Source organism: Rhincodon typus, chromosome 3, assembly GCF_021869965.1.
Source record: "Rhincodon typus isolate 14 chromosome 3, sRhiTyp1.1, whole genome shotgun sequence".
Classification (NCBI taxonomy): Eukaryota; Metazoa; Chordata; class Chondrichthyes; order Orectolobiformes; family Rhincodontidae; genus Rhincodon; species Rhincodon typus.
In genome coordinates this window covers 26,889,105-26,915,041 of record NC_063334.1, presented here as the reverse complement: position 1 = coordinate 26,915,041, position 25,937 = coordinate 26,889,105, and the positions used below count along the sequence as shown (strand labels likewise).

General features: G+C 40.8%; 2 protein-coding genes across 5 annotated transcripts in view; one reads left to right on the top strand and one right to left on the bottom strand.

Annotated features, from left to right (window-relative positions):
- LOC109920934 (protein CFAP95) overlaps positions 1-1,159 on the bottom strand; it is a 39,262-nt gene extending 38,103 nt beyond the window's left edge. The window contains exon 1 of the mRNA XM_048620062.1: positions 1,041-1,159. Within this exon, the coding sequence (XP_048476019.1) occupies positions 1,041-1,159 (119 nt within the window). The remainder of the gene's footprint in view (positions 1-1,040) is intronic.
- Positions 1,160-6,219: 5,060 nt separating this feature from the next.
- On the top strand, positions 6,220-25,518 carry ptar1 (protein prenyltransferase alpha subunit repeat containing 1). Of its 4 annotated transcripts, XM_048595096.1 has the most exons (8): positions 6,220-6,272; positions 6,410-6,488; positions 6,664-6,950; positions 7,954-8,123; positions 13,553-13,619; positions 19,823-19,927; positions 24,124-24,337; positions 25,195-25,518. In XM_048595096.1, exons 3-8 carry the CDS (start codon positions 6,856-6,858, stop codon positions 25,516-25,518), a joined length of 975 nt encoding a protein of 324 aa, XP_048451053.1. In that variant the 5' UTR covers positions 6,220-6,272; positions 6,410-6,488; positions 6,664-6,855. The 4 variants fall into 4 exon arrangements, with proteins under 4 accessions (XP_048451053.1, XP_048451054.1, XP_048451052.1 ...); XM_048595097.1 differs by lacking the exon at positions 6,410-6,488 and having other exon boundaries at positions 6,221-6,272; XM_048595095.1 differs by lacking the exons at positions 6,220-6,272; positions 6,410-6,488 and having other exon boundaries at positions 6,500-6,950.
- Positions 25,519-25,937: the final 419 nt, after the last annotated feature.

The window sequence follows — 25,937 nt, the reverse complement described above, 5'->3', positions numbered from 1 at the left end:
ACCCCCTAAGAAAAGAAATTCCTCCTCACCTTTGTCTTAAATGTTCAATCCCTTATTCTGAAATCATGCCCTCCAGTCCTAGATTCTTTCATAAGGAGAAACAACTTTTCCACATCTATCCTGTCGATTCCCAAAGAATCACATATGTTTCAATAAGGTTACCTCTCGTTATGTTATATCCAATGAGTTCGGGCTCAATCTACTTACATTCTCCTCTTAGATGGTCCCTCCATATCTGGTATGATATGAGTGAACCTCAAGTCTAGGATGGCACTATCAGTGCAGTGCAGCACTGAAATAACAAATTGAATCAGTTCTGAAGAAAGGTCACTGGACTTGAAACCTTAACTCTGTTGTCACTCCGCAGGTGTTGCCAAACCTGCTAAGTTTTGCCAGCAATTTCTGTTTTTGTTTGTTTCAGATCTCCAGCATCTGCAGTTCTTCGTTTTATTATGTCAGTCTTCCATATTTGATTGCTTTCATTATCCTTGCTATTACTTAAGATAAGAAACAGGAATAGGCCATTTGGCCCTTCAAGCCTGTTCATACATTGCAAATACAGTAACTTCCTACTGTCTTATCTATGCAACAAAGATAATTGAATATTGCTTTGTAAAGCTAAGAGGGTAGTGGAGCAAACTGCATAATTATATATCCTCTACAATTCTGTGGCACTCCCACATAAATGATGGCAATGTCATTAGACCCAGTGCAACTTTAACAGCAAATAATGGCCCAATAAACAAACTGTCATTATGTACAAACAACGCTAACAGCACACACCACCTGTTCTCTGCCATGTCATCCCTCTCCCTCTTCTCCAAACATTTTGTGCCAACTTGACTTATAAACCCTGCTTAACTACTTCTTTGCCCTTATGATCACTTTAAGCATTAGCAGAGGAAAAAGAGCTGCAACATCCCAGAATAGTCAATGGTAATCTAGCAAAGAAAAAGTGCTTTAGAGGTTCCTTTATAAGTCTTTATGTTGGAGAAACTAGTCAACGTTTAATAAAACCAGAATTGATTTTGATCTCTTACCAGTTGCAGACCAACACAGGCCTGCTATATTCCTTATGACTTGAGCGGAGAGTAAGAGAACCCTTTCTATCTGGATAATCCACTTCAAAATTCCGACGGAGGTGCCAGTTTGCCCACATCGTGCTGCCTCACTAATCTTGATTGGCTTGTTTGCTCACACTCAAATTTCATCCACTGCTTTAACCTCTTTATTTCCCTGCACCCCTCTGTCTCACCTCACTCTTGTTGTGGTTTGCTCCTCTAGCCCAATAATTCCTCGCCACTTTATCAAAAAATGTCGTTTCTCAATTCTCCCTTAGTTAATTTTGTCTCTCCTGTCTTTTTCTCTCAGTTTGGTGCTCTCTCTCTCTCAATAATTGTCTCAGTCTCTCCAATCTCTCAGTTGTCTATCTTTCTGTCTCAGTTTTCTGTCTCACTTAGTTCTCTTGCTGTGGTTACCTATTTCTGATATCTTTGTCTCATTTGACAACTATCTTTCCCTCTCTCCTCCCTCGGTTTGATATATTTACAAGTCTAACTGTTAATAAAATTAGTTGCCCTCACTGTCTTATCTACTGTTATTTTGCCTTTTCGCTGTCTCTTGGTTTCTTTCACTTGGTACCTGTCATTTTCTAAGCATCATTTTCCGAGTTTCCTGCTTTTAATTTCTTTTACTTCTTTTTATGCTGGCTGCCTTACGTTAAATATCTCCCTCAATTGCTGTATCTAATGCTATCGCTTCTAGCGTTTCTAATTCCCCCTCTGATAGATGCCTTCACACAGTCCTTCTATCTCCTTCTTAAAAAAGTATATCTAACTAACCTTTGCTCTAACTATTGGCTTATAATTACTTCCTTCATGTATCCTGTGACAGTTACTGTTTTCTATGATGGTCATCTATATTCCTTTTTCTATCTGTCACTTTACACTGTTACCGCTATCTCTCCCCTATCAATAATTCCCGCTGCTATCTTACTGTCTCTTACTGGATTGGTCTTTCTCCCCTGTTTCTACCTGTGTCTCAATTCCCTCCTATTTCTCTTTCATCGCCCCACCACACAGTTGTCTTTCAGATTTCGCTTATCTCTCTTTATCTTTTTTTCAAGACCCTATTACCCATCAGTTCCCTCTACTTTCCCTCTCTTATTACCTTCCTGTCTCCCCTTCAGTTGTCTACTATCTGTCTTCTTTTTTTTCCAGTTTTCCTCTATCTCTCCCTCCGTTTCTTCCTACCACAGTGTCTACTTTCTCTTTCAGTACTCCCCTCTCTGTTCCTCAATCCTCTGTCTCTCAGTTCTCTCCTCTCCACAGTTATCTCCTGTCTGTCTCAGTAGTCTGTTATGGTTATGGTTATGGTTATACCTCTCCCTCTAGTCTCTTTTTTTTTCCCTCTCTAGCTCAGTTTCCCCTTTAAGGAGACACTTTGCCCAGGGCTAAGTGAGGTGTCTGCTCGCCCTGGAAAGTAGCACCGACTTTACGTTGTGCTTCGGAGACGGCGGCTGTGAGGTTTATCACAAGCAACAAATGTGACTGAAACAAACGTTGTCCGGCGTTAAAATAGCAACACCCTGCGCACATTGCAATCACTTAACGCCGTTGCCATGGACGCTTGGGGCGGTGAACACTGACTGCCGGTAAACGGAATCCCTACGCTGCTGAACTATTTCCCCATAGTTGGCAAGTTTGCAAAGTTGGTTGCAATTTACAAATTAAAATGTTTAATGTATAAATAAAAGTTTTGTTTCATTTGTTATAGCGAAATAATAGTTAAGGTTTGCAATAGGAATATAGCCACATATCTTCAACCTGTACTGTGTTTTATTTATGCAATATAATTACTTTTATAAAGTATCAGTTTTCTCCAAAATGTGCAAAATGTTTTAAATAAAAGAACAAAGACTTTTCATAGTAAAATGTATGTCTTATTAATATATTCAAATATCAACAATATATTCAAATTCAACTGGTCTCACTGCATAAAGACAGCGGTTACAAGAGCAAGCCAGAGGATACAAATACTGCGGTGAGTAACTCACCTCCTGACTGCCCAAAGCCTGTCCACCATCGACAAGGCATAAGTCAGGAGTGCGGTGGAATAGTCCCCACTTGTAGGAGCAGCACTCATCCAGACAATACTCAGGAAGCTTGATACCATCCAGGACAAAGCAATGCATCACATCAGTAGCAGCAGTGTGTACTATCTACAAGATGCACTGCAGAAATTCACCAAAGATCTTCAGACAGCACCTTCCAAACCCATGACCACTTCCATCTAGAAGGACAGGGACAGCAGATATGGGGATTCTACAAATACATTAAGGACAGAAGGGTAACTTGGGAGAGAATAGGGCCCCTTAAAGATCAGCAAGGCCGCCTATGTGTGGAACCGAAGGAGATGGGTGAGATACTAAATGAGTAGTTTGCATCAGTATTTACTGTGGAGAACGATATGGAAGATATAGAATGTGGGAGAATAAATAGCGGCATCTTGAAAAGTGTCCATAATACAGAGGTGGAGGTGCTGGACATCTTAAAATGCACAAAGGTGGACAAATCCCTGGGACATAATGAGGTGTACCCTAGAACTCTGAGGGAAGTGAGGGAAAGAGATTGCTGGGGCACTTGCTGAGATATTTGTATCATCAATAGCCACAAGTGAGGTGCCAGAAGACTGCACATTGGCTAATGTTGTGCCACTATTTAAGAAAGGTGATAAGGAAGAGTCTGTGAACTATAGACCAGAGTCTGACATTGGTGGTGGGCAAGTTGTTGGAGGGAATCCTGAAGGACAGGATTTACATGTATTTGGAAAGACAACAACAGATTAGGGGGAGTCAACATGGCTTTGTGCATGGGAAATCGTGTCTCACTAATTTGGTTGAGTTTTTTGAAGAAGTAACAAAGAGGATTGATGATAGCAGAGCAGTGGATGTGATCTATATGGACTTCTGTAAAGCATTTGACAAAGTTCCTCATGGTAGATTGGTTAGCAAGGTTAGATCACATGGAATACAGGGAGAACTGGCCATTTGGATCCAGAACTGGCTCATAGGTAGAAGACCGCAGGTGGTGGTGGAGGGTTGCTTTTCAGACTGGAGGCCTGTGACCAGTGGTGTGCCACGAGGATCAGTGCTGGGTCCATTGCTTTTCATCATTTATGTAAATGATTTGGATGTGAACAGGGGAAGTATGGTCAGTAATTTTGCAGATGACACCAGAATTGGTGATGTAGTGGACAACAAAGAAGGTTAACTCAGAGTACAATGGGACCTTGATCAGATGGGTCGATGGGCCAAGGAGTGGCAGATGGAGTTTGATTTAGATCAATATGAGGTGCTGCATTTTGGAAAGGCAAATCAGGGCAGGACTTGTAGACTTGATGGTAAGGTCTTGGGGAGTGTTGCTGAACAAAGAGACCTTAGGGTGCAGGTTCATAGTTCTTTGAAAGCAGAGTTGCAGGTAAACAAGGTGGTGAAGAAGGCTTTTGGTATGCTTGCCTTTACCGGTCAGTGCGTTCAATATAGGAGTTGGGAGGTCATTTTGCAGCTCTACAGGATATTGGTTAGGCCAGTTTTGGAATACTGCGTTCAATTCTGGTGACCTGCTATAGAAAGGATGTTATGAAACTAATAAGGGTTCCAAAAAGATTTACAAGGATGTTGTCAGGGTTGGAGGCTTTGTGCTACAGAGAGAGGCTGAATAGGCTAAGGCTATTTTCCCTGGAGTGTTGGAGTCTGAGCAATGATCTTACAGAGGTTTATAAAATCATGAGGGGCATGGATAGGGTAAATAGGCAAGGTCTTTTCCCCGGGGCGGGGGAGTCCAAAACTAGAGCACGTAGGTTTAAGGTGAGAGTGAAAAGATAGAAAAAGGATCTAAGCAGCAATTTTTTCACGCTGAGGGTGGTGCATGTGTGGAATAAGCTGTCAGAGGAAGTGGTGGAGGTTAGTAGAGTTACAACATTTAAAAGGCATCTGGATAGGTATATGAATAGGAAGGGTTTAGAGGGATATAGGCCAAATGCTAGCAAATGGAAATAGATTTATATAGGATATCTGGTTGGCATGGACGAGTTGGACAGAAGAGTCTGTTTCCATGCTGTACAGCTCTATGCCTCTATATACGGGAACACCACCACCTTCAACTTCCCTCCAAAACAGTTACCATCCTCACTTGGAAATATATCACTGTTCCTTCACGGTTGCTGGGTCAAAATCCTGGAATTCCCTCCCTAAAGGCATTGTGGATTAACCCACAGCAGGCAAACTGCAACGATTCAAGAAGGCAGCTCACCACCACCTTCTAAAGGGCAACTAGGGTTGGACAATAAGTGCTGGCCAGCCAGCGACGCCCACATCCCACATATGAGTAAAAAAAACTGAAAAACATTCGAAGTCTCAATCTGTTCATGATCTCATTGACTTGTGGAACAGGTTTGAGGGGCTGAATGGCCTTCTCTTTTTATTATTTCCTCCTTAACAGTATCTCTGCTCTTTTTGTCAACCACTCCCCATCATAAGAAATTCCACATTCTCACTGCTCACTGGCCACAGAAGCTTCTTCAGAATTCTTTACTTGTTAGGGACAGTCTTATATTGATGGCCCTACATTTGTTCCCCTCCACTACCCACCCCAAGTGAAAACATCTTTATGACCACCCTGCCAAAGCCACTCACAATTTTCAAGTGAGCCACAGAAACAGATAATAGGACATGTAGCTAAAAGTCTAGTCAAATAGTTAGATTTTAAAGGTACCTTGATAGATGTTATTTAGGGATGAGAGAGGTAGAGAAAATTCCAGAACTTGGCAATCAGGTATCTGAAAGCTGTCAATAATGGAGCAATGAAAATGGGGGATATGCAATCGGCCATTCCAGGAATCCCCTCTCTGAATCTGTCCACCTCTTTTGTGTCTTTAAGGATGTTCCTTGAATTCTATGTCTTCAATTTTTATGCCACTTGTCCCAATAGTTCCTAATGTGCCTCATTGTCGAATTTTGTCTGACAATACTCATAAACTGCTGCTTGATCGCGTTAAAGGAGCTACATAAATGCAAGTTATTGTTTGTTACCGTAGGACAACTCCGTGTTGCCCCTACAGTTAGCCTTAAACGAACACAAAATTAGACAGTGGGCGGCCATTCAGCTCATCCTGTCTAGTTCTGATATTCCTAACAGCCAGCACACGCTTGTGTTTGGACCTAGAGCTTTCAGTTTAGAAGCATGGAGTTACCTGTGACACAGATATCCTAGGTAAGGGTAAATACCTCCTGGATACTATCACAGAGGGTATAAAGTAAGGGCTCTAGGCAACTGACCCAGATTCTACCTCTGGGAATAGGTCTCATCAAAGTTGACAATCCAAATTGATGTAATTAATTGCTCCACAGGATATCTTGAGGAGGATACAGGTCGCTACATGAATGCATATAACTAGAGTCGGTTACCAATTGCTTGTTTGCAAACGGGGTAAGGGAAAAATCTAGAGTCTTCCAAATTTTTTGCTCTTGTGAATTTTTGAATTCCAGCATTGAGTTGAGTGCCTAGTTTTTTTTGGGGGGGACGTGAGTAAAAGTTTTCTGAAGGTAGTCGGGGAGAAGTGTGTTTTTTTTTGAAGTTGCACGTTTTATTCCCTAAACTACAGAAATCCCCGAGACAGCATTTGCAACTGGGCGCAGAAGGTAAACGTCTGGACCTTCCTACAGCCCGCTCATTGTGTGTGTTTGTTGGTCTCTCAAGAACTTTTCAGTTCTCCCTTGGCGCTTTCTACAGAGAGAAAAAAAATATACATAATATTTGTCTTGCCCCGGAAGTGTTGCTGCAGCCGGCGAGTTGAATGAGGAAGATGGCAGAGTCGGAAGAGGAGGTGGACGTTTTGGTTCAGAGGGTTGTCAAAGACATCGCCAACGCGTTCAGGAGGAACCCCAACATGTAAGTGGCGGGTCTGCCGCGGGTACAGCCGCCGCCCATTGCCCAAGGCATTGAGCATCAGACCATCGCGGAGCCAGCTCAATCCCCACTGTCACAGGGGTTTATAAACAGGGTTTGGGGGGGTCGGCACTGGGAAATGCCGAGCATAAAGGGAGCGAGAATCTGCGGTCGGTCTCCGAGAGCCTCTCTTCTGTTATGAGCATCAAACTTCAAAAAGGACTTTTACAGAAACCATTTACTTCCAAATTGCAATAACACCCGGCTGGCTGCAATCGCTGATGTAAACATCAGGGCACGGTGCCGTTTTGTCTTTTTGTATACCACTTGTGAATCCACTGGTGGGAAGGGCGGGGGGTGGAGGCTTGGCTGTCTCCTGTTTTAAACTGACCTACTGTCCTTTTCTTTCTAATAGAAAACACCCACAGTTTTTTTTTCTTTTCTGAAATTCACATTGCAAAGTGTCATTGTAAGCGTGATTGCTTCTGTTGCCCTTTGGAGAGGATGTGGGCATTTGTCAGTGCATTTTCAATCAGCACATCTTGTCGGCATATGTTGATTTTTCTTTATGTTTTGCAATGGGCTAACAAACCCAGCACAGATGGAGGACGTTTGTGCCTTTGACCTCCTGCTAGCTCTGTACAAGTTATGTAGTTCCACTCCCTCAGCCTTTTTTTATTCTTCTGTGGCCTAATATTCATTCTTGAATGCCTCAAGTGAGTCTGCTAACGCCACATTCTCAAGCAAGGTGTCCCTGACCCCAACCATTCCCATATCGTGTCAGGACATATTTACCCGTGTTACCTTTTTTTTTGGCCAGTCCATTTAAATTGATGCCTGCTGCTTCTTGACCTTTCTGCCAATGGCAGCACTGACAGCACATGCAAAGATCATTTTGAAGAGCAAATTCAATTCATATTTACCTTTAAAAGTAGCCATTTTACCTGTGCTTTATTTCCTGTCTGGTCCTGGGGTGACTTTATTTTCTTCTCCCTTGTTTATGCAGTGATGAAATTGGATTGATTCCGTGTCTTGAAGCTCGGTACAATCGGAGTCCTATAGTTCTGGTGGAAAATAAGCTCGGTGTAGAAAGCTGGTGTGTTAAGCTTCTTCTGCCCTGTGTCCATAGCAAACTTGTTCTCTACAGGCAAAGAAAGCTGTGGTTAGACCGGGATGGTAAGTGGCTGCTGTTGTACTAGCTCTCCCACTAGACTTCTGATAAACAGACATTTTTTTAAAAAAAAAGAATTTCCACAACAGTGTCCAGTTTTCAGGACCAGCGGGTTAACGATAGTTTACGTTTTATATAATACTTTAAAGAACAAGGTTAAAAACATTCCAAAGTGATTCACAGGAATGTTGTCAAAACAAAATTTGACACCAAACCACTTGGTGAGCTGTACGAAAGGTTGGCCTTAGAAGTAGGTTTCAAGGACAGTGTTAAAGGAATCTGAGATGGAGATGTTCAGGGAAGATGTTTGTGAGCTTGGGGCCTTGACAATTCGATGGTATGGCCAGCACTGGAATGGTTTATAAATCCAGGATTTATAAGAAGTCCAAATCGGAGGAGTATAGAGACCTCGGTAGGTTGGACAGCTGGAGCAGATGAGGAGGGATTTGAAATTTGGGCTGAGCGTTTTCCAAGTTGAAATATTGTGGGCCTTGGGTGTGATGGTGTCCAGTAATCAAATTAATGGAGGTATAAAGATGTGCAACTGATCTTCCAGAAATAACGAGCCGATAAATAGATGTGAGCGTGTGTATGTTGAGATGCCTTCTTAAAGTAGGCCTATGTGATTTGGTTTTTGATATTTGAATTGTGCTTAATAAAAATCCTCTTTTTCATATTTACAAGGTCTCTTTCCTGTGGCTGGGATGTCTGTCTTTCCTATTCTGTATAATATCAGATTTCTCCGACCTTGCAATTTCTATCTTTCTCCCCGTGTGGGAGTATTTCCTTTCACTCGATATTTCAGCACTAAATTCCTTGTGATATTGCAACAAATGCTTTTTGGAATGACAATATAAAGCTCACCCACTGGGAATGTTGAAATTTTGTTCTTTCCTAAATGGCTGGTACCAGGTTGAAACTTCGTGCTAACTTTTTTTTATTTAATGCTGGTGATGACATAAATGATCTGTCAATACTTGTACCCATTCAATGATAATGCAAAATGTTGGGACCTGGAAAATTAATGACTAAATTGTATAACCACTGAAAAATCTTGTCTCTTTCTGGGTAACCCTTGCCCTAGTAATCAGATGCTGAATCGCTGCTTTAGCTTTCAAATTTCTATCTATATGCATGCAGAATTGGCACATATCTTTACTTTGCCCCATTTTTAAGAAGTGATAGGGTTAATTAAGTGGTTAAGTTGTGGAGGAGCAGCTATTGTTATCACAATGTGATTTTCTTCTTAGTCTACTTTAATGAGTAGCAATTTTACAGAATGATTACAATTTGTTAAAGAAGATGAACAATCTCCATTTTACAATCTCCCTTATCAAAAGAGTTTCACTTTTATTCCACAGCCACCCATGTTTTAATTTCTGTAATCTTATCTGACATCTAAAAAATCATTCCAAACAAGTGAATTTTATTTGAGGTTGTACACGCGTTCACCGAGCAGTTGTGTTTGGTTGCAGACGTTTTGTCACCCTGCTAGGTAATACTGTCAGTGCGTCTCCGGTGAAGCATTGTGTTCTGTCCTGCTTGTTATTTATATGCCTCGGTTTGCTGGGGTGGCTGGTATTATTTCCGGTTCTATTTTCTCAGTGGTTTGTATATCGGGTCCAGTTCAATGTGTGTGTTGACAGAGTTCCAGTTGGAATGCCAGGCCTCCAGAAACCCCCTGGCATGTGTCTGTTTGGCTTGTGCTATTATGGATGTGTTGTGCCAGTCGAATTTGTGTCCTTCTTTGTCCGTGTGTATGGAGACCAGTGAGAATTGGTCATGTCTCTTGGTGGCTAGTTGGCGTTCGTGTACCCTTTCTTCCAGTCTGGCCTATGTCATGTTTCTCACAGTCCTTGCATGGTATTTTGTACGTTATGTTAGTTTTATTTGCTGTGGGTAAGGGGTCGTTTACGTTCGTCAGTAGCTGTCACACCGTGATTGTTGGTTTGTGGGTTACTCTGATACCTAGGGGTCTGAGTAGTCTTGTGGTCACCTCTGATATGTCTCTGATGTACGGTAGGGTGACTGCTGTGTCTGGCCATGTTGTGACTTCTTGTTGTAGTCTGTCATGGAGGTAATGGTGGATTGTGCTTTTTAGGTATCCATTCCTTTCAAAAACTCCGTATAAGTGTTCCTGTTCTGCTTTGTGTAGTTCTAGGAGCAGCACAGCCAGACACGCTAGTCACCCTACTGTACGTTAGGAACACATCAGAGGTGACCACAAGACTACTCCGACCCCTAGGCATCAGAGTAACCCACAAACCAACAACTGCCCTGCGACAGCTACTGACGAACATAAACGACCACATATCCGCAACAAATAAAACTAATGTAATGTACAAAATACCATGCAAGGACTGCGAGAAAACGACATAAGCCAGACTGGAAGAAAACTGGCAATACAGGATACACGAACACCAACTAGCCCCCAAGAGACACGATCGATTCTCACTGGTCTCCATACACACGGACAAAGAAGGACACAAATTCAACTGGGACAACACATCCATAATAGCACAAGCCAAACAGAGACATGCTAGGGGGTTCCTGAAGGCCTGGCATTCCAACCGGAACTCTGTCAACAAACACACTGATCTCGACCCGATATACAATCCACTGAGAAACAGAACTGGAAGTAATACCAGCTCCCCACCAAACCGAGGCATATAAATAACAAGCGGGACAGAACACCAACGCTTCACCGTAGACACACTAAAGATGTTACCAATCAGGGTGACGAAACATTTGCAATCAAATACACCGGCTCGGTGAGCAAGTGTGCAACCTCATCCACGACCTAAACTCCAAATCTTCTGTAAAACTTTCAATTTTATTTATGCTATGCTGTAGTACATGTAGTTTCTTGACTGACAAAAACTTACCTAGACTGTAGGTGATGGAGAATTATAGTGAAGTCAAGTGCACAACACTGTGGGCATACATGTACAGGCATGCATGTAGTGAAGCTGTTTCTATTGCGGTTTCTGGGTTTTTTTTTCCCCTCAGTAAGTTGTCAGCTGTGACACTGAGCTTAGAAGCTTGCTTCTCCATCAGTTGGTTTAATTCCCTTTCCGGAGACTCTAGCACAATCCAAATTGACACTATCACTTTACTGAGGGAGTGCTGCACTGTTGGAGATGCTGTCTTCTGGATGAGGTGGTAGTTACCCCTCAGGTGGATGTAAAGGTCTCGGTGCATTATTCGTTTGAAGATCAGCAAGTCCTTTGTAGTCCTGGGCCTACATTGAATCCTCAACCAACCTTGTGCTTTTGAAAAAAGAAAACTTATTTAATCTTTGCCTAACTACTGTTTCTGGGATCTTTTGCTCTGTACAAATTGTCTGCCATATTTTCTACATTAAAGTGGTGACATGTCAAAATTGCTCCTTCTGTTTGGGCCCTATTAAACTAATGAAAAGCACTATGTAAATGAAAGTTATTTTCTTTCTTAATCATCCCTTCCTCTGGTTATCTGATCAGTGCTGTTGGTTTTGAGTCCTGGTCTTTGTCCCTCCCTCCTGTAACAGCCGGCAAAGGATATCAGTTAAGCTGAAATGACTCAGCAGTAGCACTTAGAAATGTGAATTCTACCTGTTTACCATCTAGACACTTGTGCTATCCTTTAATAATATTGGTAGAAAGAATATCATTGGAGAAAATCTGGAATGAAATCCAATAGATTGAATTAGTATTTTGATTCGCAGCACATTGTGTACCATTCAGAATTAATACAAAGGCAAAGTACTGTGAATTATTAAAAATAAACATCTGAAGTGTTGTGAAAACCTGTTTCATGTTGATGACCTATTATTTAGAATCAAATATTTACTCTAACGCTATTGTTCATCGGACAGTGAAACTGTCAAAAGCCAAGTTCATTTTCACAAAACCAAGAAATTAGTACTTCCCTACTGACACAGTTTCTTGCAACAGTTTCAAGATCTTTTCCATCCTTGACTCTTCTTGGAAAATGACTCAGTTTATTAATCTGGAACTCTGGCAAGCCAACCAACCACAACATCCACAATCCGAGCTACAAATCTACTCTAAAACCTTAGAATCTGGAATTATGAGATGTCTCTGCTCTGTACTTTCACTGGGTTTAGCATATTCTAACTATGCAGTTTTATTAAAGGTTGCATTGTACATTTGGCTTTGTTTTTAAAACACTTCTTTTAAACCATCTTAAAGTCACTTTGTCATTGGGCAAAAAAAAGACCAAGTGTCCTCAATCATTGCTTCTTTAGTTTTTACACTCCTTTTCTGAGCAGTTTAGATTTGCCTGTCTCCCCGAGTGACTGAACTGACAGTAGCTCTGGTCTGATCAGTGCTGTGAACAGTTTAGATCAAACCTCAGATTTCTTTGAAGTTTTCTCGTTTCTGACATCCGCATGTTTTTATTTTAAATATAGCCATTGCCGTTTCGTTTTAAGCATTTTCTTTTTCTGACTAGATCACAACAATTTCTAATTTATGTGGCACCTCTAACGTAGTAACACATCCCAAGACATTTTGCAGGAACAATTGGCAGGCAGAATTTGACACTGAGCCATACAAGGAGTTTTTGCAACACCTGGCCCAAAAGCATTAGCTAAAATGACAGGTCTTGAGGACAGGGGTAGAAGTTTGGTGATGGAATTTCAGTTTAGTTCCAAGGTAGCTGAAGCCTTTCCAACAGTGGAGAAACAATTAAAAGTCGGAAATGTGTGAGAGACCAGGATTGGTAAAGTGCAGCACTTGGGAAAATGTAAAGGACGTTGTGGAGATATTGAGTGTCAAGTCTACAGAGACATTTGAACACTAGGATAACAAATTTTGAGTTGAGGCATGATAGGATTGAGAGGCCAGTGACCCGAGGTGGCGATGGATGAGCAGGATTTGGTTTCGTTCCCTCCGCTATGGAGTGCAGAGCTTCAGATGAGCTGAAGTTCAAGCAGAATGACAAGTGGGAAGCCAGTCAGGAGGGTGGGTGGCTGGAATCATTCAGTCTGCCACTTTATCTATGGTTGAGTGTTCAGTTTGATTAGCTGCTTGCTGTTTTGCTGAGATTTGATCTGTAATCCAATGTTTCTTTCTTTAAAGAGAAACATCTTGCATCATAGACATCCTCTCTCAATTGACAATCTGTATAGCAGCGTAAATTTATTCTTGTCTTGTGAGCAGCAATGAATTCTGTTCCACCCACGACTTTTCCATATATAGCCTTTTATAGCTCCTACATTGTAGAAAATTAGTTTTTGATGTTTGGAATATGTGCAACTTGATGATTTGCTAGTGCCTGCAATTCCATTGGATTTAATGGAAACCTGTTCAATATGTGGTATAGATTTTTGCTTAATTTTATGTGAACAGACTTTGTTAAATAAGGTTGCTTAATATATTTTTTTTGTTTGTTCCTTCCTCTCGCCCCCACATCTCTCCCTCCTCTTCAGCACTGACTGATCTCACTTGTACTCTGCTGCTTCTAAATCCAGACTTCACAACTGCCTGGAATGTCAGGTATGTCACAGTCAGCAAGTGTCAATATCCGTGGCTGGCTCAGATCCGAAACCTGACTCAACCGTGGCATTTATGACAATTTAAGATCTTTTTTAAAAGCTGTTGTGTTGTTTGCTCATGGTGGAGTTACTTTTTGAAATTGGAGAAAGCACATACCTTGCATTCATGTGGCACCATTCAGAAAATCCCAAAACCAGTTATGACTGAAAATTACTGTTGCAATGTCGCAAATTGCAGTCTGATAATTTTGTGTTTAATAATGTGCCAAAAATACACTGGAAAATGAACAAACAAAATCTGTTAAGGAGTAAATATTGATCAAGATACCAGGAAAAATTCCCTGGCTCCTTTTCTATATTCCTTTTTGAGTAGCAGCAATTTGAATGCACCTGAAAAAGCAAGACATTATCTTGTTGGAACACTTTTTATTCGGGGTTCTCCAGCATCCCTAATGGATTTTGTGCAATCTTCAAGTCCCAATTTTTTTCTTCAGTAGTGGTTTACTTTGTGACAGGGGGAGGCAGAGTGGGTTGGGGTTCCACAGAAGTCGACAATGTATTTGAGTTCCCTCACGAAGAAAAATATTGAAAACCACTGACTTAGTGTTTCATCTGCAAGCCAACACCTCCAACAAACCAGCCCTTCCTTGGGTGCTCCACTAGGTGTGTCAGTCTAGGTATTGTGCTGAAGTTTCTGGAGTGGGACTTGGAGTCTGTTTCCATGCCGTATGACTCTTCGGTCCAAACTGTCCATGCCAACCGTAATCCCAAACTAAACTAGTCACGCCTGGCCCATATCCCTGCAAACGCTTCTTATTCATATACTCATCTAAATGTCTTTTCAAATGTTGTAATTGTACCTGCATCCACCACTTCCTCTGGAAGTTGTCCCACACATTAACCACTCTCTCTTTTTTTTAAATAAAAAATTGCCCCTCATGTCTTTTTTAAATCTTGCTCCTCTCTCTTGATCCCAGAAAGTTCTCACTTGAAGGTTGGGGCATCCTACCAACTAGAATGGAATTAAAATTGCCTTTCTGTATCGACCAAGAATATTGGCATGTAACACTTTCTTTTTCTAATGGTAATGAATTGATGCTGCAGAATTAGACATTGATAACTACTCATGTTTTGAGGATTCCACTTGAAAATCCCTTAACACCTGAGGATGGTAAAAGGATGTAAATAACCCATTTCCTTTAACGTGCTTGGGCCAAATGGAAGACTGTGATGATAATACAATAAATGGAGGGATGTTAGAAAATGATTTGAATGGGGAACACGTCTATCTCTGGTTAACGTAGGAACACAAAGTACTCTCTTTCTGCAGACTGCTGGTAACTAATCTTTGCAACGCACAGGACAAAATTGTATAGCACTTCTTTTAAACGTAGCAAGAATTGCAAGGGACTTTTATGGGGAGATGATGGCGTAGTGGTGATGTTACTGGGCTAGTAATCCAGGGAGGAGGAAATACTGCAGATGCTCGAATCTCTACAAAAAACAAAAAACACTGGAAATCACAGCAGGTCAGGCAGCATCCATGCAGAGAGAGTAAGCTAACATTTCGAGTCTAGACAAGAGTCATCTTGTCTCAACATCAGCTTGCTGTCTCTCTCCATGGATGTTGCCTGACACACTGATTTCCAGTGTTTTTTGTTTTCAGTAATCCAGGGACCCAGGCTAATATGTCATGGGAGTCATGGGATTAAATGGCACCAGTGTACTGCTTAAATTTAACGTTTAAAAAATTAAATCAAGAATTGAAAGGCAAATAAACTTTTTTTTGTTGTAAAAGTCCACCTGCTTCACTTATCTTTTTTAGGGAAGGAAATCTGCCATCCTGCCACAGCAAGGTACAATTCACTGGCTTCTGAAATAGGCCTAGCAAGGCACTCAGTACAATGTTGCCCACATCTCATGAAAGAATTTTTTTTTAAATTCACAGTAGAGATTACTCAACAAAACTTGATACTGCACCAGATGAGAGATTGGAGGCAAAATCTTGGTTAGAGAAGTAGGTTTTAAGCAGTGTAGTAAAGGAAGAAGAGAAGTTTTGGGAAGGGAGTATGAGCTTGGGGCTCAGGTGACTGAAGAGACAGTGATTAACATCAAGGATGCACTGGTGATCAGAATTGGAAAAAGCAAATCAATCTGCTTTGTCTAAAAGTGTTTGGGGAGAATTAAGACCATGTAAGGATTTGAGAGCAATGTTTTAATGCTTCCTAGACTGGGTTTTAACTAGTCACAAGTGTTGGGGGATTCCTGACTTGCTTCGATTATAAAGAGCCTCATTACACCCAATATTTGCTTCTAGGAGGTGTGGCTAGCATTGAGTAAGACCTGCTGACGTCTGAAGCAAATTGTTGGCAGGCACGGGAGTTAGACAGACCACTTTGGTTCCCTGGCACTCCATCCCGATTATTTTAGAAGCTGTTGTGTCCTCCAAACCCCACCTCTGTAGTCACTCATGCAGTGTCCACTGCAGGAGGACTTCTGGAAGGATGTGGAGATGGGGGGTAGTTGGTAGGAGGAAAAAGCCAAATGCAGTGAAGATCTGTCATTTGCATCTTTTGCGAATATGCTTATTCATATTCTGTACATTTTGTCCACTGGGGGTCCAAAGCTTACTTATCCACAGTTTACTGGCAAAAAATAAAAAGAGGAGGAAATGTCAAAATGAAAGCACTTGAATGATTCCAATTTTTAAGAAAAGACTAAGATATAGAAGTTGTCCATGATCTGTTTCCTGGATTAGAAACTGCACTTCATGTGCATCATCTTCCGTAATGTTTAGTGGTGTGACTACATTGTTATGCTTTGATTTGTAATTTGCAGATGATACATGTTTTGTGTACTTAGTATTTTTCAAGCAATTTTTCCAGTGGGACATCTCTACTTATTTAAAACAAAACAATGTTTTTACTGACAATTCTCTTCACTACATAAAATTTTGAATAGTTGTATCGTATCTAATTGACTCCTATTTTTAAAGTTTGATGGTTTTCAAATTTCAAATTTTTCAAAGAAATCCTGTAAATGACAGGGTTTTGTTGTAAACTTCTAACAATACAAATGAGCTCTCACTTATGCATACTTGTTTCTGGAAAAAAAGTCAATGTGGAACGCATTCAAGGATTTTAAATCCCCTCAACTGGTCAATTTGTCGTAAAATATCAAACACCTATTCAGTAACTGCGTCAAAAACAATTGATCCTTTAATACTCTCATTCAACTGTCAGTCAAATTGAGCTAAGACCACCTGCTGAGAATTGGTTCTGAAACTTGGCCTAGCATTCATGATCTTGGTAACAGCTCTTGGGAGATGAATTCTATTGAGCTGCAGGAATAAATTGTATTAATTTTATATAACCTACATTAGGTGGCCCTTTAGTCCAAGCAGGATGGCTCTAAAGGAGGGCTTCAGCATTTTTTTTTCATCTGGAATAGGCTGAATATTTAAATCACCTCAGATTGTGACAGTGAAACAAACTTTTCTTCTAACCTGACGTTCAAGGACATCTATGTCTGCTGTATAAATTTGTGACTCCCAAACTGCAGCTCTAAGACTTCAGGGACGGGCTAAATGGGGGTCATTAGAACATTGTGCTAATTTTCAAGTGATCTGGTTGAGTTTGTGTTTCATGTCTCCATTCCCCTTACCCCAGAAGATGAAATGTTGGCAACGTGGGAAGGGCTTCTGCATCCAGGTCCCTGCCTGCCATGTTTAAAAGTCCCTGCGGTCAGCTTGATTCCATGCAAATTCAGTCCTTCGACTGTGAATAGCAGCTGAGAAATCAAATCCAAGTACTCCAGAAAAGTGTAAATTTTTGGTTTAATTTGAGCGTATTCAGTAGCTCCTGATGTGCTTAATTCTGTTTGGCTTTCTCCCGAAATATTAACCAACTTGCTTACTTTTCTAAATGTTATGATTTATTTAAACTTATGGATATAGACATATGACTTGTGAATGAGTGTATAGATATATACACCAGATACTGGATAATAATGCAGATTTAGGGAAGGTGTCTTTGCGTGTGTATAGTTTTTTTTCTTTCTATTTCTTGTCAGTCTACCCTCATTTTCACCCTCCCCTCCCTCTTTCTTTCCTGTACCCAGAACTTAGACAGTAATTGTTTAGAAGCTGTTTAATCCATGAACTGTAGTTACTGTTCCCAAACAGTGAGATACTGTGTGTCTCTCTCTGATTCTGTGATGTGAAGATACCGGTGTTGGACTGTGGTGGATAAAGTTAGAAATCCCACGACACCAGGTTAACAAGTTTTTGTAGTGCTGCGTTTTGATCAGGTGAAGGAGCAGTGCTCAGAAAGCTTGTGATTCCAAATAAACCTGTTGGACTACAACCTGGTGTCATGAGACTTCTGACTGTCTGGTTCTTAACAGCTGAACGAGCTCTGAGAGGGAGGGGCTTTCATGTGCAACAGTGTATTTACTTTAAAAGCAACTTTGAACCCTGTTTGCCTCAATTCAGGACTTTTTGTTGTGGTTGAGCCTCTGATCTTAATTTTTGTTTTCAAATTTAGGAAGCATAGATAAAGTTCTAATACCGGGTCAATACCCAGAAATTGTTGTGCATTCCTTACTGCCCTATGAGTGGAATTTCAGGGCTAGATTTTCGTACTTCAGAACACTTGGGATGAATTTAAATAGCTCGTTCAAAGAGCTGGCATGCGTATGATGGATTAAACGGGCCCTTTTTTTAATGCTGTAGTATACTAGGTCTTGGAACAGACTTTGATTTACCTGCTCTGAGCTTCAGATCAGTTGAATTGATTACTGGCAGTGCAGATCATTTTTGGCTCTGTCTGAGTTTCAAGGCTGGAAAATGGTGGCATAATGATAATTTCATTGGGCTGGTAATCTCTGGGGACATTGGTTCAAATTCTATCACAGCAGCTAGTGCAATTTATATTTGGTTCATAAAAACCTGGAATAGAAAGGTAGCGTCAGTAATAGTGACCATTAAGTCAGTACTGATTTGTCATTCAAAACCTTTCCGGTTCCCTAATGTGTTTTTTTTAAGAGAAAAAAAATCTGCCACCTTTGCCTGGTCTAGCCTACAGAGGAGTCCAAGCCCACAGCAATGTGCTTGTCTCTTGACTGTCCTTTGAAATAGCCTAACGATCCCAATCAGTTCAAGGGCAATTAGGGATGGACAAGAGCAACTCTCTCCTCCCATGCGAGAATAAAAGAAAAACAATTGTGGCAAATATTGAGCCAGCCTATACCCTGGTCTGATTTTGGCCAGTAAAATGTGGGTAATGAAACGGGCACTTAATTGGTCACACCCTTGTGTAGGTGATTGTTGCATACAAATGGACACAACAGTTCTGAGAGGAAAAAGGAGACCTGTGTTGCTCAGTGAGGTGTCACTCTTTCCCGGAGTGCAGAATATGAAACCACAGGCGGTTTGGAGTCTGCATAACCTAATTGTATTTTAATGTCGAGAACTCTGCATAAGAATGGAAATTTTACACTGGGACTGAGTAATTGTCTGACCTGGCTCAGAATTTTACAAGGTTGCTATGATTATATTTGCAGAAAAGCTTTCTCCATTACCTGTAGAGTTTTTTTTTTTAATTTGTCCTTTGGAAGGAGTTAAGTCCAAGCATACTTGCCCCAAAGTTTCCTCTGAAGGGCTTGCTGTGCCCATTTCGGCGAGCAGGGAAGAATGAATCATGTTGATGTATTGACTGGAGTCTCATAGGCAGACTAGATAAATATGTTAGACTCACTTCCTAGGAGGATATTTAGTGGCATAGTTTGTTTCTTTTTGTTTGTGACCATCTAATTGCTGCTTGGTCCCATTTTTGTTTATTGCTACCACCTTTAAATGCTAGGTTCTGTTTGTTCTTATTTAACAAATGCTAAATTCAAATATTAAACCTGCAATGTTGGGATTTTGAACTCTACCTGAAGTATTAGTCCAAATCTCCAGGTTACTATTATAAGCAGCTAAGACTAAAATTACTGATTTAATTGTTATTGTAGAAAACCAAATTAAAATACTGACATATTAATATTCACAAAAATGATATTGCTGATAGTGCCATTGATATTCGTGTGTTTAATGTATCTAAAACAGACTTGATAATTGTGTGCGTTTTTGCTTTTTGCCTAATTTAATAACTGGAATCTACTTCATTTGATAACATGAGAGAATGATCCTGAAATATTTTCCAGAAAGGAACTGGTGCAGTTGGGAGCTTTAGATCCATTTAAGGATTTGTATCTCGGAAAATTGGCCTTAACAAAGTTCCCTAAAAGTCCAGAAACTTGGATTCACAGGTTTGTAAAAGAACACCTCGTATAATAATTTAAATGATGTTTGAATTATTTTTGGGTCAAATGTAATAGAACTTTCTTTTCTGTCCATTTTAATGTCTCACTTGGGTTATTTTAGTTACTTGTGTTACTTGAGAAACTCTCATTAGCAAACGTTCTCGGTGGGATTAAGGACGGTGATTTTTTTAAACTTGTTTCACAGGAGACAATTTACTTGAGTAAAGTACATGTCCCACTCTCATCTCTTAGCTTCCCCAGTCCCCATCTGACAGATTTCTGCATCTCTGCTTCCCGGATTATAAGATTGCTGTAACTAACTATTGTCATTATGGGAACAAAGGAGGAAATGATGTAGCCTGTTTTCCCAGCTAATTGGATTTTTCTTTCATGGAATGTGGCAAGGCCAGCAAATGTCACCCATCCCATTTTATCTTTGACCTGAGTAGATTGCTTGGCTCTATTAGATGGCAGTGAAGAGTCAACTATGGTTCTGGAATAGACCAGACCAGGTAAGGACGGCCGATTTCCGTTCTTAAGGGACGTTCTTAGTGAACCTATCCAGTTCACTAATGGCCACTGGTGACAACCATGGTCACCACTTCCAAGCCTAGTTTTTAATTTCAGATTTTTATTATTTGAATTTAAATTCCACCAGCTGCCGTGTTGGGATCTGAGCCTACATCAGAGCATTAACTTGGTCCTCTAGCCCAGTGATATCATTCTCACTGTTACCTCATGTTGCTGATCTATATTCTAGCTTCACTTGTCAATGTTTACATATCCCTTGATACTCTTGGCTGGCATCTGTAAATCTCTGATTTTAAATTGACTGATTGTCCCGATGTTCGTTCTTATGGGGGCAGTGGTAGACAGTCTCTCTTTTTTTAAGTGGGAAGAATATCTTCCACTCAGTGGCATTGGCTACTGCTGAGGTGTGACTCTTCTGTAGATCTTTCTGTTCTGAGAGATTTAATGTCCACCACTTGCACCGTTTAAACATCTATAACTGCTGAGTGCGAACTGAATGGGTGACATTTCCCCAGTCTTTTGCACTTAAACTTCAAGCTCCAATGTTTGGTGTCACCATGACCCTGTAGTATGTGAATGAGATATGTTTGCTGGAATGTTTTGAAGTCACTTTCTATCTTGCATTTTAATTCTTGCTGCTTTTAGAGGGGAAAAAAGGAGCCCTTTGGTTTGTTGCTCACTGAAGCACCTAACCAGCATGGACAAGAGCTGAAATGTTAATTAAACCTTTCTTCCTCCTGAGTAACACAGTTGATCAGCACATGGTTACAAAACTAACTTGGTTAAAGCAATATTCTTCCACATACAACTAGAAAACACCACCTTGTTCTTTAAATTTAAGAATATTTATTTGCTTCAGTTAGGAACAGGAGATGGCCAATTACCCCCTCAAGCCTATTCTGTCAATCAATGAGTTCCTGCCTCAACTCTGTGTACTTGTTTGTAAGTCACAGTGCACAGCGTCATACACTTGAGAGTTCAGTTCCTGTGCTGATGCTGGACTCTTAAGTTTGTGTCAAACCTTCACTTCAAAATGACATTTACTTTCCCAATGACATTACACGCTAACTGTAGTGTCTTGGTGGTCCCATTTTGTAAATGTTAATCTGCTGAGTTAAAGTAGGCATGATACAATTGAAATGTGGTGATGAACTGGAATGATACCCTCTTTGTCTCTTCTCCAACCCCCGCCCCCGGTTAATCCTTCATATTCCCCACAACTGTGGTACCTTGTGTATCACGATATATGAACCCCCCACCCTCCCCTGAAGAAGATTTAAAACCTTGGGCCAAACCAGCAAGAGGAGAAATCAGATAAATTCCTCTTTCTGCTGTCTTGGTGACGAAAATACCCAGATCACCACTCTGACCTTGATAACTAAAGCTCTTTTAATCAATTTTAACATAAGAAATAGACTATTCAGGCCCTTGAACTTGCTCTACCATTCAATAACTTGTCTAATTTGACTCTAGTCTCACCTCTGCTTCTCTGTCTGTTCCCATGTTCCCTTGTCAATCCAAAAACCATCCAACTGAGCCTTGAATGTATTCAATACCCCAGCCCCCAACGCTGTCTGGAGCAGAGAATTCCAGACTCTAATAATCCTCTGAAGTTCCTCGTCATCTCAATCTTAAATTAGAGACCCCTAAATGAAGTAACTCTGGGTGGGACCCTCCCTGTAATAAACATTTTGGGACACTTCAAAGGTGTTTCATTTTGGGAAGGAACAAAAATTTGGCTCACTTCTCCTTTGTATTAAATGCTTTCTAACAACAACTTGTGTTTATTTAGCACCTTTTATTTATTGTTATAAAACATTCCAAAGTGTTTCACAGGGAGTTTTCAGCCACATAATAATTGGATCAGATGACAAAAAGTATTGGTGGAAGAGTTCGGTTTTAAAGGGCATTTTGAGAGGTGTCAAGAATGAACTCTAAAACTTGAAATTGCATAGGCCAATGAAACGTGGCCATTGCTTTACCATCAATTCACATCTGGGACATGCGAGCGGCCAGAGTTAGAGGAGCAGAGATCTAAATGGTGGAGCTGAAAGCAATTAGAAAGATGGGGAGACAAAACATTGCACAGTCAATGTAGCCCATCAGCGAGCACAGATGAAAGCAGAAGTTGAAATACAGGCATAGAGTTAGAGAAGTAGTTATAGAAGACCTGTGGTTTATCCAGAATTGAATGTTGGGGACCAGCCAGAAATGTATTACAATAGGTGAACTCATGAAGGCTGGCATGAGAGTTTCAGCAGGAGCTGAGTTAAGACGGGTGCGATGTTGAGCAATGAAACCGAGGTGGAAGTAAGTCATCTTTAATAGTTTGAGTTTGGAAGCTTGTTGCCGGATTACAAACAGACTGACTTAACCTTAGATTGTTACCAAGGTGAGGAATGGTGTTAGTTTGGAAAGGAATTGAAAACATTGGCCTCAGTTTTCCCAATGTTTAATCTTGTCTCCTCTACAACCTGACACTCTGCACGATCAGGTGACACTGTGCTTGTGACACTGAGTGAATTGTCTCTACTTGCCCCATGTAAAAATAATTGATGCAATTCCAGGTCTATAATGAAATCTTTAAAAAGAGCATGGTGTCTACTTGCAATCCATCTAATCATACATCGCAACCTTTAGAATTGCTACTTGAAGAACATAATTTTTTTGTTTAAAATAGTGCTAAAATCTAATTACTTAGTTTGACAAATGAAAGTGCTGCCTAATTTTGTGATGTCCTGTTGTACTCTTTGTTCAGCATGTATTTAAAATGCCCATTTACTTTGAAGAGACTTCTCTCCATAATTCAGCGATTGCCCTTAAGCATTGACTTTGTGAGCAACTCTGTAGTCTTCAGATAAAGCAAAATTGAAGGCTGGGGGATAATCAGTATTGGGGTTCGCAGATATAATTCATCCATTCAGCACATTGAGACTGTGCTGTCTGTTCTAATGAGCAAACCAGTTGGTTCCACTCCCCTACTTCCCCATTTTTCCTCAAAGTATTAGTTCAATTCTCTTTTGAAAGCATCTATTGAATCTGTATCCACAATGCTAACCATTCATTGCATTATCAAAATAGGCTATTTCTCATATCCCACTCCCAATTCCTCTGCCAGTCACCTTTAAATCACCCACTGGAAACAGTTTCTCTTTATTGACTCCATCAGCACCCTCCATGAGTTTACATATTTCTATAAAAACTCATCTTCGCAGTCTCTGCTGTGAGCAGAACAACTCTATTTTTCCAGTCTCTGTGTATAACTGCAATTCCTGAAAACATTGTAGTAAATCTCTTCTGCATTTTCTCCAGACATTGAATATTCTACTACAGCTGGAGACTGAACAATGGCTTTTTAACCAATTTAATTTCCTTGTTTTCCTGCTCTGTGACTTTACTTGGAGAGCCTAGGGTTTAGTAACTGTTTTGGTAATCTGTCTGGCCTCATTCAGTGCTTGGTGTGCAAATGCTCCCAGATCTCTCTTCTCCTCGCACCACTTTTAAATTATACCATTTAGCTTGTCTTTTAAATTTTGTTTGGAAGAATGAATTACCTCATTTTTTTTCCTAACTGCTGATGCTGCATATGACATTTAAGTTTCTAAAGGTAAGCTTGCAATATGTCTATTTTAGTCCCTAATAGTTGTGTGTGCCATCTTTTGTCCTAAAAGACGTTGGGTATTTCAGAAGGTCGTTCAAGAAACTTGCCTTCCGAATTCAAGGAATAACGCCAACGTGGGAGTCCTATCTACGGAACAAATGCATCGAATAATCCAGGACGAGATGGCTGTCTGCTCTGATGCTGCTGGAAGGTATCCAAGCAATTACAATGCCTGGTCCCATCGCATCTGGATCCTTCAGCATGTGGCAAAGTGCAATCTTAAGGTATGCCCCTTACTTCTGGCTACAAACTACAAAGTGTTTACGGCACAGAAATATACAGTGTTTGTTTGTTTGGCTCAGCTGGTCTGTAATGGGCTTTGTGCTGCACGTGACCCTCCTCCCACTCTTCTTCTATCTCACCTCTATCAACATGTTCTTCGACATTATTTCTTTTTTCTCCTCCCTAGTGTTTACCCAGCTTCTGGTTAAATCCATCAATGCTTTCTTATTTCTTCACTCGCTACCTGTGGCAGTGACTTCCAAATTCGCACCATTTTCTTGTTAAATGCATTTTTCCTGAATTCTGTGCTGGATTTGGGTGATGATCTTGTCTCGACTTAAAAACATGCTGGAAATACTCAGCAAATGTGGAGATAGAAACAAGATTACTTTCTCAGATTAATTATATTTCATCAGACCTTAACAATCACAACTTGAAAGTATTATATCTCTCTCTCTCTCTCTCTCTGTCTCTCTGTCTCTCTCTCTCTCTCTCTCTCTCTGTCTCTCTCTCTCTCCTTTCTCTCCTGTCTTTTCTTTCCTCTCTTGTCCATGTCTCTGTCTTTTCTTTCCTCTCTTGTGTCTGTCTGTCTGTCTGTCTGTCTCTCTCTCTCTTTCCCCCAACCCACAGATACTGCCAGGCCACCTAACTACTTCCAGCATTGTCTGTTTTTATTTTAGATTTGTATATTTTACTTTAGGATCTTGTTTCGATTGCTTGTTCTTGGACTTTCACGACTGGGAAATGTCTTTTCTATATCTACCCTGTCACACCCATTTTCAAATATTAGGTCATTCCTCTTCTGCAGAATAGCGAGTTGGTCTTTGACGCTCGTTTCACCTTTTTGTTTTCTCCTCAGATCCTCCTTGATGAATTGTCCAACACCAAGTACTGGGTGTCCACTCACGTCTCTGACCATAGCGGTTTCCATTATCGCCAGTTCCTGCTGAAGTCTGTGGCGGGCAGTTCTAGAAATGCAGCCATTGCAAACACTGGGGTTCTTGTGAGGAAGTCCTCCAGTAAAGACCTTTGTGACGGTCTTTCCATGCACGCGAAGGAAGAGGGTGCATTGGCAGAGACGCACACCGTAGACGTGCCCCTCATGATTGAAGAGGAAATGGAGCTTTGCACTGACCTTATTGAGTCATACCCAGGCCACGAAGCTCTGTGGTGTCACAGGTAAACTGACTAACTGCTGTGAATAAGCCTTTTTTGTTTAGTTTCACAGTTTTGCTCTTCCAGAGGTTATGTTATTCTTTGACCTCCTGCTGGAAGAGAGGGGAACACCGGTGAGAACAGTGGGCTCAATCCTGTTTCCAGTTTATTTGGTCTTTTCATTGGCTGTGTGTTTTTAGGTGAGCACCATGGTTCAGGGCAAAATGACAATATCACTATCCTGGGGCATCTTGAAGCACTTTACAGTCACTGAAGTACTTTCAAAGTGTGGTCACTGTTACAATGGAGGAAGCTCGGACCAATTTGTACATAACCACCTCCCAAAAACAGCAAAGTGATAATGATCAAATAATCTTCCAAGTTTACACTGAAGTATTCCCCAGGACCCCCTGGGAGAACTTCCTGGCTATTCGGTCCCTGCAGTTT